The sequence below is a fragment of the Babylonia areolata genome, chromosome 18 (genome assembly GCF_041734735.1).
Source record: "Babylonia areolata isolate BAREFJ2019XMU chromosome 18, ASM4173473v1, whole genome shotgun sequence".
NCBI lineage: Eukaryota > Metazoa > Mollusca > Gastropoda > Neogastropoda > Buccinidae > Babylonia > Babylonia areolata.
The window spans coordinates 23,800,642-23,820,641 of NC_134893.1; the positions used below are offsets into that span (position 1 = coordinate 23,800,642).

Here is a 20,000-nt window from a genome sequence, read left to right on the forward strand (position 1 = left end):
TTTATTCATGTTTTTTTTTTTACCCTTTCAACGAAACGAAAGAATTCAGCCGTTTTCCATGCCAACAAGGAAAGAAAAAAAAAAACAAATATGAGAGACTGAAAAGACGTAGACATTAACAGCAGGTTGATTATTTATGATAGTTATGACTGTACTGAAATACTTCACTTATCTATAAACAAGTTGTCAACATGATGGGCATCTGATATTTGTAATTTTCGATTATTTCCCCTTATTAACACACACACATATGTCTAAACTTGACAGTAACTTTGTAATTCATTCCCTTTGATTTCTTCCGTTCTTTCTCACTTCCGTCTTTGTCTTTTGTCTTCGGTGCATTTGTTTCCATTGTGTGGGCTCTATAACATATAGAAATGTACACAGATAATGCTGGAGCATGTGTCTATAATGTGCTTACCTATTCATCTATTTGCAATATCACCATGCTTACTTTAGCGAATTAGATAACGAATTATATGTAATCTTATTAAATGTCTGCGTAGCTGATACTGAATCATTTACTTACTCATTTCATTCGTTTACTTTTCAAGAGCATCATTGATTCACGCATGTTATCATAACACATCACGTAGCATTTTTTCTATGTTTTTATTATTTTTTTTATTTTTTTTTATTTTTTTTTTTTACTGCATTCGAATTACCCACACTGTCCGCTTTCTCTCAGCTTTTGTACGACAGCGCATCCATACAATGAGAGACCCTGACAAAGAGCTTGTCCCTCCTCTCCCTCCCGTCCACAGCTCTCTCCTCGATCCCGTTAGCAGGTATGGGGGTGGATGGGGGGAGGACCAGGGGGTGGGGGTGGGGGGCAGGGAGTGTAGGAGTGGTGGGGTGCAGCATATATATATATATATATATATATATATATATATAGGGGACCAGGTGGAATGGGAGAGGTGGACAAGCCCTTCGCTCTTCCTTTCAGCTCTTTTTCTTCTTTTATCTTCTGTTTTTGTTTTGTTTTGTTTTTCTTTTCTTTTTTCTTTAAGCCCAGCCACCACACCATCCAGCAAACACAGCCAAACTAAACGAACACAACCAAAAAAAACCAAACAAAAAAACAACAAACACAACACACATTAAAAACTTAAAAACTAAAAAAATGAAAAAAACGCCTCTGTTTTTGCAGGGGGGAGCACACTACCACAGATATTACTTGGGCCTCCTCCTCTTCCTCCTCCTCCTCCTCTCCTTTCCTCCTCACTCTCCTCCCCGGACTCCGAACCAGTCTCGGAGTGCGACCCGTCCTCGTCGTCATCGTCGCCGTTGTCGTTGCTGTCGAGGTTGACTCGGCTTACGCGGTTGTCCTCGCCTTGGCGGTGGTCGTCGTTGTTGTAGTGTTTCTCGTTGGGGTTCTGGTGGTGGTGATGGTGGTGGAGGTGGTGTTGGTGGTGTTGGTGGTGGTGGTGGTGGTGGTTGTTGTCGTCGTGGTCTGACTGGTGGCTGAGGTGGGTGTCGGCGTCGCTGGTCAGGGAGTACTGCGTGCTGAGGTGCTTGTCCGACACCACCATGTCCATCAGCAGGTTGTCCGCGAACAGACCTGGAGGTGGTTTGTTGGGGTGGTGGGTAGGTGGTAGTGAGGTGAGGTGAGGTGAGGACAGAGACACAGGCATACAAAGACCATAGACATGCACACACAGGCACGCACGCACACACACACACACACACACACGCCCGCGCAACAGACACACACACATGTGCACGTACGCACACACACACACACACACACACACACACACAGTCACACATGCACGCACACGCATACAGATACAAACACACACACACACACACACACACACACACACACACACACAGATAGAGAGAGAGAGAGAGAGACAAGCACAGAAAGACACACACACATACACACATACAAACACGCGCACGAAAAAGCGTGTACATACACGTACGCACACTCAGAATCACACAGACACACAGAAAGAAAAAGACAGACACAGACACACACACGCGCGCACACACACACACACATACACATGCACACATACACATGTTTGTATACACACGTACACACCAGACGCACACTCGCACACACGCACACGCACACACATATACATACACACACAACCACACACACACACACACACACACACACACACACACACACACACACACGACACACGACACACACACACACACACACACACACACACACACACACACACACACACACTCAAACACACACACACACACACACACACACACACACACACACACACACACACACACACACATACACACGCATAAAGGCGTGCATACTTCAGGTTCAGACTCAGAGGCGCTTTGTTCGGAAGTTGGGGAGTGAACAGTTGGTGTGTCGTCTTCTGGGGTTGGTCGCATGAGCGAACTTAAGCAGCGTTAAGCATGTTCCTAAGCAGCGCTAAGAATGTTCCTAAATCCACGGTCAGTCAGTCAGTCCCATATGCTTAGGAATATTGTTAACTCTAAGCAAACTTAGCGCTGCTTCAAAGATAGATGGCCTCGCGCAGTCCTGTCCTGTTGTCATTGTCATCGTCGAACTGTTTGTTTGTTTGTTTTTTTTTTTGTTTTTTTTCTCAAGGCCTGACTAAGCGCGTTGGGTTACGCTGCTGGTCAGGCATCTGCTTGACAGATGTGGTGTAGCGTATATGGTTTGTCCGAACGCAGTGACGCCTCCTTGAGCAACTGAAACTGAAACTGAAACTGTTGTTGTTGTTGTTGTTGTCGTTTTTGTCATCGAACAGTGAGTGACGATGAACAAGTAGGTAGGGTGTTGAAACCATTGGTAAACAGCAAGAACAGTCAAATAAGCAACAACAACAACAACAACAGCCATACTAACATGAAAACAATCATAAAACATAATAGCCAAGAAGACATGCTTTTTCCCCCTTCACACCACAGATAACCACGTACACACACACATACGCGCGCGCGCGCAAGGACACACACACACACACACACACACACATTATCTTAATCTTACATCCATTCACATACAACCCCCCCCCCCCCTCCACCACGCCCCCCCCCCCCAACACACACACCATACAAACCCACAAAGGCGAATAGATGCTTCCATACATATACACGGGCAGAAATCAACATAAACGTAACAATGACAGCTACATCCCACTCCTCTGTCTCTGTCTCAGTCTCTATCTTTGTCTCTGTCTCTGTCTGTCTCTGTCTCTCTCTCTCTGTCTGTCTGTCTCTCTCTCTCTCTACCGCTCTCTCTCTCTCTTTATACCCCTTCTTCCCTCCCCCCCCACCCCCCCTCACTCTTTCTCTCTCTGTACCTCTCTAATCACAGTCATTGTTCAGCACGAACAGACACACCATACATTTAACTAAGAAATCATTCATCGACATCATTTCCACAATGAGAACACAAGCAAGAAAAACAAAAAAAACAAACAAACAAAAAAACACGATTTTTTTTTTTTTTTTTTTTTTTTTTTTTTTTACTGGGGTGATACTTCAAATGGGAACAGGATGGGGGAAGTCACACTTGGAAATACAACCGAAATGGCAATGGCACATATCTATGAAGTAATGAAAACCCACAAAAGTACCGCCTGATAATGAGACAAACGAAACTGACGAAATTGACTCTATAATGCTGAGAAAAAAAAGAAAAAAAAAACGCTTGTGGAGGGAAGGGGCAGGAGATGTGTGTGAAAAGATGATGAAGAAGAAGAAGAAGGGGGCTTTGTATAAATCGAAGTTCACTAAAGGGGGGCCCCCTGCACACTCTCTCTCTCTCTCTTTCTCTTCGGCTCTCGCTGAATATAACATGTTCAGTTCTGGCATTCAGTCATGTGAGAGAATGTCCAGGAAAATGGAGGAAGGAAGGAAGAATGCCGACGTAGTATAATTAAAAAAAAAAAAAAAAAAAAAAAAACACCTCTGCCCGGCTGCCCTTGGTTTTTCCTGTTGCTCACACAGCAAGCGATAGGGAGGGAAAGGAAAGAATAATATAGTTTCTAAAAAAAAAAAAAAAAGGGAAAAAAAAAAAATATATACAGGAGGGTTGTATAGGGGAAACAGGGAAGAGAAAACTCAAGCAAGAAAAAAAAACAAAACAAAAAAACAACCAAACAAACTGGAAGCGGGTGTGTGGGTGAGGTTTGGGAAGGGGGTTGGAATAAAAGAAAAAAGAAAAAGAAAGAAAGAAAAAAAAAATGGAAGAAAAGAAGAAAGAAGAGAAGAAGGGAGGGGAGGAAAGTAATAAACAGAAAAAATGCATGTGGTAAAAAAAAAGAAAAAAAGAAGCAAAAGCAGAAAGCAAAGAAGAGAGAGAGAGAGAGAGAGAGAGAGATACAGAGATATACAGAGAGATACAGAGACAGAGACAGAGAGACAGAGAAGAAACAGGGTCATACGGAACAGATGAGGGAAAATCAGACGAAGTAAGTAAAGGCAACCCCCACCCCCACCCCCCAAACAAAAACAAGCAAAAAACAACAAGGAAGTAAGTCGTGAGAGAATAAATATATAGAGAGAGGGGAAGAGAGAGAGGGAGAGGGGGGGGGAGAGGTGGGGGAAGAGAGAGAGGGAAGAGAGAGAGGGAACGAGAGAGAAAGAGAGAGAGGGAGAGAGAGAGCGAGAAAGAAAGAAAGAAAGAAAGAAAGAGAGAGAGAGAGAGAGAGAGAGAGAGAGAGAGAGAGAGAGAGAGAGAGAGAGAGATAGTGACAGAGAGAAAAGATGAAAAACATTACCGTAAAAAAAAAAGAGAAAATATGAAGGAAAATGAAATTTAGAAACAACACACACACACACACACACACACACACACACACACACACACACACACACACACACACACACACACACACACAAAAAAACAAAAAAAAAAAAAAAAAAATAAAAAACAAACAAACAAACAAACAAACAAAAACAAAACAAACAAACAAACAAAAACCAACAGCAGAAAGTTAGAAAGAAAAGAAACGTGACAAGGAAGAAAGGACGGAAGAGAAATGGAAAGAAAGAGCTGAGATTAAAAAGAAAGAAAGAAAGAAAAGGAATGAATTGTAGAAAAGGAAAGAAAGAAAGGGATATCAGAGAAAGAGAGAAAGGGATAAAGGTAGAAAGAAAGAAAAAAAGAAAAGGATAAAGAAAAAGGAGAAACGGAGAAAAAAGAAAGAAAGAAAGAAAAAAGAAAAGAAAGAGTAAAGGAAAGAGAGAAAAGGAGAAGAAAGAAAGAAAGAAAAAGAAAGATGAAAAAAGGGGATGAGAAAAAAGGATCCAAAATTTTAAAAAGTGAAGAAAATAGGAAATGAAATACAATCAAACAATGAAAGGAAAAGACATGAACGAAACTGAAACAGACAAAGGAAAGGTGGAAAGAAGGAGAAAAGCAAGGAAGGAAGGATGAGAGGAAGGAAGGAAAAAAAGAGAGAAAAAAAAGAAAAAAAGAAAGTGGGATGAAGGAGGGGAAAGGGGCTCGGAAAAATGAGGATGTTATCATGCACAATAAATATTTAGTCCAAGACAACAGTTTAACGACAACAAAGTGGCAAAAGTGGATCAAAGGACATTGAATAATCACAGAAAGGTATTGTTTTAAAGGAAAAAGAAAAGAAAAGAAAAAGAAACAAACAAAAACAAAACCTCACAAGCAAACACAGAAAATCTACCACACAGAATCCAGCAAAGTTAGCGAGCCTACAAACTGTTGCTGCTACTCATAGCTAGATTCGAGGCTATATTTTTTTCCCCGTCCTTATCAAATCAAGTGCAAACACAACTGTTTGAAACTAGAGGAAGATAAAGAACAAACAAAAAAACGAAAGAAAACAGAAGAAAACCATTAAAAAAAATAAGCTGTTGTATCTGACTTGCAGACTTGATAAAGAAATCTATTGCTGTTATTGCAACAGATATTGCTGGAATTTGTGTTGTTGTTGTTGATGGTGATGTTGTTGGTGTTGCTAAATCTGTTGTTTGTTCGTTTGTTTGTTTGTTTACTTCGTTGGTTGATTGCTTGCTTGTTTGACATGTATGAAATCCCATTTACCACAATGATAGCGTAACCACACGCAATACCCAGTATAGTTTGCTGTGCTTTATTTCTTTATTCTTTGGGTAATTATACTAGAGAAATCTTCAAGAGAACCGGAGTAATGAACAAAGATATGGATGCGTGACTCAAGCATAGCCGTTAGTTTATTAAGATAAATAACTAGTTTGAAAATAATTGAAGAAGAAATACCTCCCATATCCCCGCACAAAACTGACAGTCTGGGTGGACACACACACACACACACACACACACACACACACACACACACACACACACATGTCGATTGTTGCTATGCCAAATCATGATTACATTTAGCCTTTATCATTTTGTTTAAAACTCCGAACATAATGCAGAAAAAAAGACAACAAAGATTGATACTGAATACAACATTGATTATTGTCATCTGAGTTTGTAAAAATGAAAATAAACCAATGGTGCACAAGAAAAATCACCGCAAGGGTGTGAGGAAGAATGTGATTGTAAACTATAAACAAAATCGAAAAAGATCTGAAATCATAGGCATGAAACAAACCGATCCAGTAACAATATCATGGACTTAAAAAAAGCATTCAAGACTGCAAGAAAAGAAAAGATGCTTCAAATAAATAACAACACCAGCATTCCCAGTATGTCTTCATGCAAATAAAACATAAATCATGCTTTGAATTGAAAGCACTTTCACCGAGTATAGTTTGTAATACAATTTGCCATTTCCTGTTCAATTCCAAGGGCAACTGAACATCAAGGGGCACACCCCAGGGCATCGTTAAGTACCACGACATTTCCTCAAGTGCCATTACCATTTCAGGAAGCCACAGGAAGGGTATACACGGTCAAAGGAGCCAGGCACATGCTGAACTGTGGTCCTCAGATGAGAATAATCGCACGACAGAGTATAGAGAAATCTTCAGTGCAGACACTATTATCATCAATGTATCATTATCATTCAGTATATTAAGGTGTGTGTACGGTATGTCGTACCATAAGTATGTTTATGTTCCTGAAGTATGTTTCTGAATCATCTGGTGATTTAAAAGGTGATAAAAGGTTGATTGATTCCAAACCTTTTGCCAACAATCTGTATTCTAAAGCTGATTTGTTCGTTATTGCTGGCAGAAAAAAAGAAGAGTTTGTCGAAAGCCGCTTTCACATATCGTTCTATTATAAACTTTTGTTCTGCATTTGTGTACATTAAATTCTAAAAGCGTGAGTAAACATCTGTGGCGTATGAAGAAAAGCTTTCAGTGCTTACAAAGCAATACCATTATATAAAGCACGACCTTTCGAAAGTGATTCTACCGACTACATTTTGTCTCTGCAGCAAGACTACAAAACCGGTGTTCACCTGCTTCCGTCTCTGCTCCCGTCTGACAGAGACATCTACACATCTATTTATGATTGCGCACATTCGCACAAGACAGATACAGTGTAACTAGACATCAAGCAAACTGACTTCCAATCACGAGCTGATAGCCTGTGAAAAAAATTACTGCTGCACACTCTGCTATTGTAACTGACAATAATTTACTTTGTTTTTTGGTGTGTGTGTTTTTTTTTAACCGATGATGCATTTTAATAGCTAAATGCTATACGATGATTTCTGTTCAGCTGAATATTTCCAACTAACAACTTAGCAAGCCGTAAATTGATTTATGGGAAACAAAGACAAACATTACTGACAAAGAGGAATCTATGATTTAAAAAAAAAATGTTGTAGCACGTCTTCATTCTACATACTGAAGAATAGAAAACTATGCTTGATTTTTCAATTTCTCTTTCGCTTGTGTTGTGATGTTTGATCTACTTGCTGCTTGATTTATCATAGCTGAAATATATTGACAATACGATGGACACATCAACGGCTAAGTGTTTCAATCTTCAGCTGCTGCAGTGCCTGTGACCAGATCCAAAAACGGATGAGCATACTAACATCTAGCGAGTGCATTGCATACAAGTGTTTCACAGCTCCACAGATGCTTCATTCTCTCTCTAAACTGTGTCTACAGCGTGGCGTGTCTTCATCTCTGTGCTCCATTCACTGACGAACAGAAAACACAAAACGTGACAAGTTACGAGCAGAAAAAAACCAACAACAGACAAACAAGTGAAATAGAGACAGGACCAAACCACTGCTGTCCCTATCCATTCCACGCTGATCCAACAACAGGATGCAGGATGCTGGAGGATGAAGAAAGGAGGAGAAGGAGGGGTGGGAGTGGGGGGCGGCGGGGTGAAGGCGGTGGGGAGAGGGGTGAAGAGGAGGGGGGAGAAGAGGAGGAGATGGGGAGAAAAATAAGAAGGAGAAGAAGAGAGTGCTCCGCTCAAACCCTCACTCACCTTTGTCGGACACGGCTTGCAGCTTAGTGGGCTGAGTGTCCGTGTTCAGGAGCATATTGGAGGCCGCTAGGGCGGCGTTTTTGGCCCCGTGAGCAGCCAGAACCTCGGGCAGCGAGGCAAGAGCCCTACCACTAACCCCGCTAGGGAAAGAAGACCCCCCTCCGCCCCCCAAAGCCAACTGAGCCGCGAGGTGGTTGGGGGTGGTGGAGGAGCGCTGAGACTTGAGCAGGGTGGGAGTCAGGGCCTCCACGGCTCCCAGAGCCAGGCTGTGGATGGACTCGGAGGACGGGTTCAGGCTGAGGCGGCTGCCGGGCAGCATCAGCAGGGTGGTGGGCCTCCGGGGCGACGACGTGGGGTCCACGTCCGATTGCTCGGGGCTGGCTCTGGGAGCCAGGGGGCTCGACTCCACGCACACGTCGGGGGTTACTACGTTTAACTGGTAATGACGGTGGTGGTGGGGGTGGTGGGGATGGTGAGCATGAGTGGTCGGGGGGTAGTAGTGGTGGTGGTGGTGGTGGTGGGGTGGTGGTGGGGGGAGGAACTGTATGCAAGCCGTGGAGGAGGAGGCGGGGCCGGGGCAGGGGAGGCTACCTTTTTTCTTCTTAGTCCTCTTCCGGCGCAGCGAGATGGAGGATTTCTCCGGCTTGACTTTCTGGCGCTTCTTGCTCTGCACGTGGCGGTGGTACCCCTGCAGCACCTTGCGGCGGGCCCGCTTGGCCAGCTGCACCAGCAGCTTCAGCAGCTCGTGGTAGCAGCCTCCGGGCTCCGAGTTGCTGGCCAGCGTGCTGCACGACTGGTATCGCTTCCGCTCCTGAAGCATCCGCTCCGTCTCCCGCTTCTTGGTCTCCGAGAACTGAGTGGCGATCACCACCAGGCACAGGTTGATCATGAAGAAGGAACCAATCTGGAGGACAGGACAGTAAAGATATTTTTGGTGGTATGGATACTTGCTAACGTAGCGCCTTTCTTCAGGTCAGCTGGAGGATGGGTCAGAACGGTTTTTTTTTTTTTTTTTTTTTTTTTTTTGGGGGGGGGGGAGCGTGGGGGGAGGGTAGGAGTGTGTGAATGTGTGTGTGTGTGTGTGTGTGTGGTGGGGTGGGGGGGGGGGTATGGATACTTGCTAACATCGTGCCTATAGGTCAGTTTTAGTTTCAATTTCTCAAGGAGGTTTCACTGCGTTCGAACGAATCCAAATAAAATACGCCACATCCCATCTGTCATGCAGATGCCTGATCAGCAGCATGACCCAACGCACTTAGTCAGGAATTGAATGCATGCATGTATATTTGTGTATATCTACCAGAGTGCATTTCTTCTACGTGATTTTATCAGAGGACAACACTTTCGTTGACATGGGTTCTTTTTCAGTGCCCCAAGTGCGTGTTGCACACGGGACGTCGGATAATTGTCTCATCCGAACAACTATACGCTCAGTTCGATTTTCCAGTCAAACTTGGGAGAAAGGGTGAGAGCGGGATTCGTACCCACACCCTCACGGACTGTCTTCTCTATATTGGCAGCTGAGCGTCTTAATCATTCTGCCACTTTCCTTCCTTCCCACCTTCCTATCTCCAGGTCAGAGACAACGGTCTACAGCCCTTTACAAACACGGATTCTATCAATTTTGCACAACAGGCTGCTGCCTAATCTAGATCGGTAGAACCGACTGACGTGTAGTCAAGGACGGTACATTGCAACTCATTGTCGTCAGTTTTTTTTTTTTTTTTACCCGGAGCATGCTCTGCTTGTGCGACTCCAAGGGTTGATACGTCCTATGCAGGGCAGAAAAAAAAATCAAAAACAAAAAACAAAAAACCAGTCATCAGCAGCCAATAACGGGACGTGTAATTACGACAGAGCCACTGGTTTGTGTACATTTTTATCGCTGTGGGAAGTCGCCTGGTAATTCCTGTTGCTATTCTGGTCCCGAAATGGATTCAATGATTGAATATGGCTTGTCACTGGAACTAAGAATGGGGGTTTCTATTGCCTTTATAGATCCGATGAATTTTGTTTGCTTGTTTGTTTGTTTCGACGTAAAAAAAAATGTAAGGGTGCTCCTGATTGGATATGCTTTATATTTTCGTAATACCAACCGTTTTTGCTGCTTGAACATGTTCATGCTCATTATTGTCCATCTGACTGACTCGAAGCAAAGTGACAGCAGTCAATGCAGAATGTTTATTGAGTTCGGAATTGGTCACCCACGTAAGTTCATATTGCTCAGACTATTACGCACCACCTGTTCATCGTCGGCCACCATACGATAAGCTGATGAGGTTAATCTTGCACTCCGTTTCCTTCAATAAACAGTTACCTTTGTCCACAACTGGCCTTGCATATGTTGTCGTTTTAATGTTTCCTTTCCTGCATGGAGCGTGTATGTGCGTGTCCATAACGATTGAGTTACACAAGGTGGTGATGATAATAATGAAAACGAAATAATAAGAAAATAATTATAGTTAAAAAGACTAATAATAATAATAATAATAATAATAATAATAATAATAATAATAATAATAATAACAATTACAGTAATAATGATAATGATAATGAAAATACTAGCATTATAATCATTCATCATCATCATTTGAAAAGAAAATGAAACAGAATAACGTCCATGTGAGTATCACTGTACACCTACCACAATCAATGCGACGAAGTAGATCCAGTCCCAGAAGGAGTGGGCGTCCTGAATAAAATACATGATGTTCACCCAGCTCTCCAGACTGATCACCTGAAACCACACCCACAAGGCTTTACACTGACCAATGAAATACATGATGTCCTGAAACAACACCCACAAGGCTTTAGACTGACCAATGAAATAAATGATGTTGATTAAGCTCTCCAAACTGATCACCTGAAACCACACCAACAAGGCTTTAGACTGTCCAGTGAAATACATGATGTTCACAAGGCTTTACACTGAACACTGAAATACACGATGTTCACCCAGGTCTCAAGACTGATTACCTGAAACCACACCCACACGGCTTTAGACTGTCCAATGAAATACATGATGTTCACAAGGCTTTACACTGACCACTGAAAAACACGATGTTCACCCAGGTCTCAACACCGATCACCTGAAAACACACCCACAAAAGCTGTACACTGACCAATGAAATACATGATGTCCTGAAGCCACACCCACAAGGCTTTAGACTGTCCAGTGAAATATATGATGTTCACAAGGCTTTACACTGACCACTGAAATACACGCTGTTCACCCAGGCTCTCCAGACTGATCTCCTGAAACCACATCCACACGGCTTTACACTGACACCTCAACTCTCTCTCTCTCTCTCTCTCTCTCTCTCTCTCTCTCTCTCTCTCACACACACACACACACACACACACACACACACACACACACTTAGATTAGTTTCCAAACGAACCAGTCGCTTCATAAACAAGGTAATGAGCAACTTTTAATTAAGGCACTCTAATTAGCGTAATTTCTTGAAAAGGTCAAGACCAGGGCAATAAAATGTGAAACCACATGCTTTACTTTGCACTCTTGATCCACTGATATGATATGTACAGCAGAGATGTTCACGTCTAGCAATATAAAAAAAACAAAAAAAACATACACACATTTTAAAATAGATGTGTATACAAAAAAAAAAAAAAAAAAAAAAAAAAGACAAGAAAGAATCACTCCAAACTCGCGCGCGGGCGCGCGCGCGTGTGTGTGTATGTGTGTGTGTGTGTGTGTGTGTGTGTGTGTGTGTGTGTGTGTGCGTGTGTGTGGGGGGGGGGAGGGTGAGGGGAGGGGGGGGGCGGGTCTTGTTGTTGTTATTGTTGTTGCTGATATCATTGTCATCATCATTTCATGTTGACTTTGGCTATTGTGCTATAAAAAAAAGAAGATAAATAAGTAAATAAAAGAAAGTACGGTGAAAGCTTGTGTTGAGCTAAATAAATGATTATAATGTTGTTGAAACATTGTGTTGAAATGTCGCTTTTTTATCATCACACGTGTCAGCAGCTTCTCCTTCAGAGATGATAAAGCAGTGTTCTATCTTGTAACACGGCCTGCAAGAGGCTTCAGCTTCAGTTTCAGTTGCTCAAGGAGGCGACTCTGAGTTCGGAAAAATCCATATACGCTGCACCTGAACAGCAGCATGACCCAATGCGCTTGGTCACGCCTTGAGTGCATATATATATATATATATATATATATATATATATATATATATATAGAGAGAGAGAGAGAGAGAGAGAGAGAGAGAGAGAGAGAGATCTATGTGTCTATCTATGTATATATCTCTATGTATCTATCTATCTGTCTCACTCTTTCTCTCTACGGGTATATATATATATATATATATATATATATATATATATATATATATATATATATATATATATATATATATATATGCGTTTTTGTAAAGCACCTAGAGCAGATTTCTGGATAGTGTGCTATATAAGTATCCATTATTATTATTATTATTATTATTATTATTATTATTATATGTATATACATATATATGTATGTATGTATGTATATATGCATCATTTACATATTTTTGTATCAATCAGAATAGATTTTGTCTACATCATTCTGCCATAGGACAACACTTTTGTTGACGTGGGTTCTTTGACAGTGCACCACATGTGTGCTGCACATGGGATCTCGGTTCATCGTCTCAACTGAATCACTAGACGCTTACGCGGTGTAATTTGTTTTTCTCCAGCCCAGACCCCTAGGGTCATCGCTTTGGCAGATGAGCGTCTTAACCATTCTGTCACCTTCCTCATGGTTGGTCTGTTCCTCATGATGGCTTTATCAGCAAACGTACGAAGTGCTCCTCTTTTTTTTTTTTTTTTTTTTTTTTGGTGATGACACAGCATGTTTGTACCTTGTAACTAAGCCTGCAAGAAACCCACCTGAAAGATGACCACCACCCACCTGAAAAAAAAAGATGACCACCACCATCCCACCCTTCCACCTGAGTGATGACCATCCGCCTGAAAGATGACCACCACCCATCTGAAAGATGACCACCACCCACCACCACCCACCTGAAAGATGACCACCACCCACCTGAAAGATGACCACCCACCTGAAAGATGGAAAAATTGCCACCACCCATCTGAAATGTGAAAGTCGAACACTCACTTGAAGAAAGATGACCACCACCGCTCATCTGAAAGATGACCACCCACCTGAAAGATGAACCCACCCGAAAGACAAAAGATGACCACCACCCACCTGAAAAGAAAGACGAAAAGATGACCACCAACCACCCCACCCACCTGAAAGATGACCACCAACCACCCCACCCACCTGAAAGATGACCACCAACCACCCCACCCACCTGAAAGATGACCACCCAGGCCAGCCCGATGTTGTCGAAGGACACGGCCCCCTGGTGGGGGTTCTGGGCCCGGGGCTGGCAGCTGGTGTAGTACTGGTTCCAGTTGACGCAGGAGTCGTTGGTGGGCGTGTTGTTGCTGTGCGGCAGGGCACTGCCGTTGCAGCGGATGCCCTCGTACTCGAAGAGTGGCAGGTCTGTGCACTTGCGCATCCCGCCCTCATCCCTTGGGCTGCAGATGTAGTCCACCTTGGCCGGCGTGTAGTACAGGTTGGCCTTCACGTAGTCCCTGTGTGTGTGTGTGTATGTGTGTGAGTGTTTGTGTGTGTGTGTGTGTGGGAGGGGGGGGGAGAAGAGTGAGGTGGTAGAGTGGGTGGTGGTGGTGGTGTGTGTGTGTGTGAAAGTGTGTGTGGGAGGAGTGTGGAGGGGGCAGTGTGAGGTGGTAGGGTGGGTGGTGGTGGTGGTGGTGGGTGGGTGTGTGAAAGGGTGTGTGTGTGTGTGTGTGTGTGTGTGTGTGTGTGTGTGTGGTAGGGGGGTTGTTTGTGGGTGGGAGTTAAAACCGTTCTTGTTTAATGCATTTACAACAGAGCTGTTGTAGTGGTAGTTGTAGCTGTTGTTGCAGTTATGGTAGTAGTAGTAGTAGTAGTAGTAGTAGTAGTAGTAGTAGTAGTAGTAGCAATAGTCGTAATAGTTGTGGTAGTAGTAGTTGTTGTTTTTGTTTTTTGTTGTTGTAGCAGTTGTACAGGTTGCCATAAGATCCAAAACATGTGTCACAGTAGTAGTAGTAGTAGTAGTAGTAGTAGTAGTAGTAGTAGTAGTAGTAGTAGTAGTAGTAGTAGTAGTAGTAGTAGTAGTAGTCGGAGGAAGAGAAGGAGCAGGAGGGGGAGGAAGATTACAGGTTGGTTTTCGTGTATAGTCTGCCTGTGTGTGGACTGGGTGGGGGATAAGAGAGAGAGAGACAGAGACAGACAGACAGACAGAGACAGACAGACAGAGAGAGAGAGAGACTGAGACAAAGTCAGAGAGATTCTGCATTTCATGCGTTGACAGCCGATTGCTAACGTTGCTGCTCTCTAACAAGAAAGATAATGATAATAATAATAAGAAGAAGAAGAAGAAGAAGAAGAAGAAGAAGAAGAAGAAGAAGAGTTATAAAGGGAAAAAAACCCGGTATCGCTGTTAGCAGGAGCGATGGTTTGCATCGTTTACATTTATCACTGAATAATCCCATTCAAACTCACGCTTCACACACGTTCACCTCAGTGTGTGAAAGTATCCAAAGCAGGGCGATGTGACAATGGAGGAAAACAAATACAGACAAACAAAACAAAATAAGCTGAACTGCAGACAAACACAAAGCAATGCAATCTTCCTTTAAAAAGTGAATTTACAAAGATGCTTTGACAACGACATTATGAATGGGTTGGAGAGAAAGAACGATGTAATCTGAGCAAGAACAGCACAGCCAAGGGAGGTCATTCGAATTCTCTTTTAATGGAGAGAGCCATTCGTTATACCTGACATGACTGCAGATTCGTCCGGAATGGATTTGTCAAATGTGCCCGCTGCGGTAATAGAATATTTGCCAATCGCTCATGATCAAAAAACATCATTTAGAAATTAACAGTGTTCTCAGTCCGGTGGGATAAGAGACTTTCTCGATGCTGCCACGACAGGACAGGATGATAACATAGGAAATAAAGAAGAATGTAGAACGTAGAACTATATATCCTGAGAAATAAAATAAGAGAAAAAGAATGATCTGTGGAACTTGTCCTTCGGCGGTCTAGAAACATTCAAGGGAGGTGAAAATGTGTTATGTGCAAACGAGCACTGACAGGTGAAGTGTTGTGTATGTAACCAATACTTGGAAATACCGGAAATATCTCTCTATCTCTATGTGTGTGTGTGTCTCTCTGACCATAAGATAGATAGATAGATAGATAGATAGACAGACAGATGAATATATTCAAAACCACACCGAACTGGCATAATACCTATATAAACCGTTGCCGAAACGCTATTCATTTCGGAATGAAATAAAATGACAAATGATATCAAACATCCCAAACCCTTTTTTTTTTCCATCGTACCAGAAAGCTTTACAAATTCCAAGCTTTCGTCAAGACACATTCTTCATGGAATGACTTCATACATACATATATATACCTGATAGCAAGTGCATTAGTGCCAACCCATTCGGGATGACTCACAGACCCTTTTTGCGGGTGCATGTCAGTGTCCAGGTAATTGCGTAATGTATGAGGTGCAATGACAGCCTAATGCCCGTCCTGTGCGCACGCAAGCGCTCTTTAGAATCACCTACACACACACACACACACACACACACACACACACACACACACACACAGATGGTATAAATGCCCCTTTCCGATAGACACAACTCCATGCCGAAACAGGATCTCTCCACCTCTGATCAGTAACTGAACACTGGTATATTTGTATGCAGTATTCTAGCGCCCTACCCATTTCTGCCTCGGCACCCCCCCCGCTAGACCTAAACCAACCAGGTGACCAATATTCCAACTCACCTACCGACAATACCAGCTAAACAAGCTCATCACCCACAGGTCCAACCACCAACCCACCCAATCTCTTCATTAATCAAGCGACCAGCCCACTGACAACCAATCCAACACCCTCTGAAATAAACCAACCCACCAGCTCAACCAACCAACCAAACAACCCACCCGCCCACCCCGTTTTAATCCGCAAAGCTTGATAAACCTGTACACCCTCACCACGACCTTGACATTACAACCCGTACCCCTCCCCCCACAAACCCCTTCCTTATACCCTCACGTATCACACATTATCCTCACCTCCAGCACACACACACACACACACACACACGCACACGAACACACACAAACCACCACCACCACCACTACCACCACCACCACCACCTCCACATCTGCTACCCACACTGCCAGACATCCAATTAAGTCTGCTGATCCTTACCTCTGATGACTCATAATTAAATCCCTCCAAGAAAAGCAAACGCTCGCGTAGACAAACATACAGGATGCCCGACACCAGGCAGAGAGAGAGAGAGAGAGGGTGGGGGGGGGGGGGGCAGACAGACAAACAGACAGACAGACAGACAGGCAGGCAGGTAGGCAGGCAGGCAGACAGACAGACAAGCCTAGACAGAGATGGATAAGGAGACGTGAACAAAGAGTTGTTGGGAGGAGCAGAATGGGATTAGAGCGGAGGCTAAAAGAGCAAAGACGAAGAATACGGAAGAGAGCGGTCGGTGTGTGTGTGTGTGTGTGTGTGTGTGTGTGTGTGTGTGTGTGTGTGTGTGTGTGTGTGTGTGTGTGTGTGTGCGTGCGTGTGTGTGTGCGTGTGTGTGTGCGTGTGTGTGTGTGTGTGTGTGTGTGTAGTGGGGGGGGGGGGGGTTGGGAGGTAGAGGGAGGGGGTAGGGGTGAAGGGAAAAGGACACATCGAAGAAAGAGAGACAGCGAAAGATGCATACTGACCTATATCAACAAATGCCAGGACAGACACTCACACACACACACACACACACACACACACACACACACACACACACACACACACACACACACACACACAGAGAGAGAGAGAGAGAGAGAGAGAGAGAGAAATGCACACACACACACACACACACACACACACACACACACAACAAGCACATCACGTACGGCACGTGAAACACGGAGGTGTTGATCTCCAGGTAGCAGCGGTGGCGGAGCACGCCGGCCCACAGCTGCACGCCGATGATGCCGAAGATGAAGAAGACGAAGAAGCAGAGCAGCAGCACGTTGCCCAGCATGGGCAGTGTGTCCAGCAGCAGCATCACCAGGATGCGCATACCTGTGGAGGAGTAGAGCGTGGGGGTGTGGAGTGTTGAGCACCACGACGGACAGGGTGAATCGACACTTTATCGTGTGTATTATAATAATAATAATAATAATAATAATAATAATAATAATGGATACTTATATAGCACACTATCCAGAAATCTGCTCTAGGTGCTTTACAAAAACGCTTTTGATAACATAAAACATTATATCTATGTTACATACACACACCAAAATGTGACCACACACACACACACACACACACACACACACACACACACACACACGCACGCACGCACGCACGCACGCACACACACACACTGCATACATACATTTTAACATACATCTGTATCTAACAGCTACCCTAAGACATACGCACACATAGGCAGGCACAAACTTACATAAACACACGCACACACAATACACATTCATATACATGCATGTAATTATGTACACATACATATGTATACACACATAGTCAAGCACACCTAACGAAAAGGAAGTGGACCTGCCACAATTGAATTTATTGCTGAGGGAAAAGATGAGTTTTGAGACGAGATTTAAAAGATGCGAGGGAATCGGAATGACGGAGGTTATCAGGGAGCTTGTTCCACGTCTTTGGCGTCTTATACAAGAAAGACTGGACAATTCAACACTTTATCGTGTGTATTATACAGGACAGACTGGACGATTCAACACTTTATCGTGTGTATTATACAGGACAGACTGGACGATTCAACACTTTATCGTGTGTATTATACACGGCAGACTGGACGATTCAACATTTTATCGCGTGTATTATACAGGACAGACTGGACGATTCAACACTTTATCGCGTGTATTATACAGGACAGACTGACGATTCAACACTTTATCGTGTGTATTATACAGGACAGACTGGACGATTCAACACTTTATCATGTGTATTATACAGGACAGACTGGACGATTCAACACTTTATCGTGTGTATTATACAGGACAGACTGGACGATTCAACACTTTATCGTGTGTATTATACAGGACAGACTGGACGATTCAACACTTTATCATGTGTATTATACAGGGCACAGATGGACGATTCAACACTTTATCGTGTGTATTATACAGGACAGACTGGACGATTCAACACTTTATCGCGTGTATTATACAGGACACACCGGACGATTCAACACTTTATCGTGTGTATTATACAGGACAGACTGGACGATTCAACACTTTATCGTGTGTATTATACAGGGCACAATGGACGATTCAACAGTTTATCGTGTGTGTTATACAGGACAGACTGGACGATTCAACACTTTATCGTGTGTGTTATACAGGACAGACTGGACGATTCAACACTTTATCGTGTGTATTATACAGGACAGACTGGACGATTCAACACTTTATCGTGTGTATTATACAGGACACACCGGACGATTCAACACTTTATCGTGTGTGTTATACAGGACACAATGGACGATTCAACACTTTATCGTGTGTATTATACAGGACAGACTGGACGATTCAACACTTTATCGTGTGTATTATACAGGACAGACTGGACAATTCAACACTTTATCGTGTGTGTTATACAGGACACAATGGACGATTCAACACTTTATCGTGTGTGTTATACAGGACAGACTGGACGATTCAACACTTTATCATGTGTATTATACAGGACAGATTGGACGATTCAACACTTTATCGTGTGTATCATACAGGACAGACTAGACGATTCAACACTTTATCATGTGTATTATATAGGACAGACTGGACGATTCAACACTTTATCGTGTGTATTATACAGGACAGACTGGACGATTCAACACTTTATCGTGTGTGTTACACAGGATAGACTAGACGATTCAACACGTTATCGTGTGTATTATACTGGACAGACTGGACGATTCAACACTTTATCGTGTGTATTATACAGGAGAGACTGGACGATTCAACACTTTATCGTGTGTGTTATACAGGAGAGACTGGACGATTCAACACTTTATCGTGTGTGTTATATAGGACAGACTGGACGATTCAACACTTTATCGCGTGTATTATACAGGAGAGACTGGACGATTCAACACTTTATCGTGTGTATCATACAGGACAGACTGGACGATTCAACACTTTATCGTGTGTATTATACAGGACAGACTGGACGATTCGACACTTTATCGTGCGTATTATACAGGAGAGACTGGACGATTCAACACTTTATCGTGTGTGTTATACAGGGCACAATGGACGATTCAACACTTTATCGTGCGTATTATACAGGAGAGACTGGACGATTCAACACTTTATCGTGTGTGTTATACAGGGCACAATGGACGATTCAACACTTTATCGTGTGTATTATACAGGACAGACTGGACGATTCAACACTTTATCATGTGTATTATACAGGACAGACTGGACGATTCAACACTTTATCGTGTGTATTATACAAGA

The 20,000-nt window shown here is 43.2% G+C and overlaps 1 protein-coding gene across 1 annotated transcript in view; it reads right to left on the reverse strand.

The window, feature by feature from the left end:
- The window catches only part of LOC143292580 (voltage-dependent T-type calcium channel subunit alpha-1G-like), an 89,290-nt gene that overhangs the window by 58,328 nt on the left and 10,962 nt on the right, over nucleotides 1-20,000 (reverse strand). Inside the window, exons 3-7 of the mRNA XM_076603014.1 lie at nucleotides 17,400-17,571; nucleotides 13,714-13,999; nucleotides 11,028-11,120; nucleotides 8,384-9,287; nucleotides 1,169-1,564 (exon numbers count right to left, since the gene is read on the reverse strand). Coding sequence (XP_076459129.1) covers nucleotides 1,169-1,564; nucleotides 8,384-9,287; nucleotides 11,028-11,120; nucleotides 13,714-13,999; nucleotides 17,400-17,571 — 1,851 coding nt within the window. The remainder of the gene's footprint in view (nucleotides 1-1,168; nucleotides 1,565-8,383; nucleotides 9,288-11,027; nucleotides 11,121-13,713; nucleotides 14,000-17,399; nucleotides 17,572-20,000) is intronic.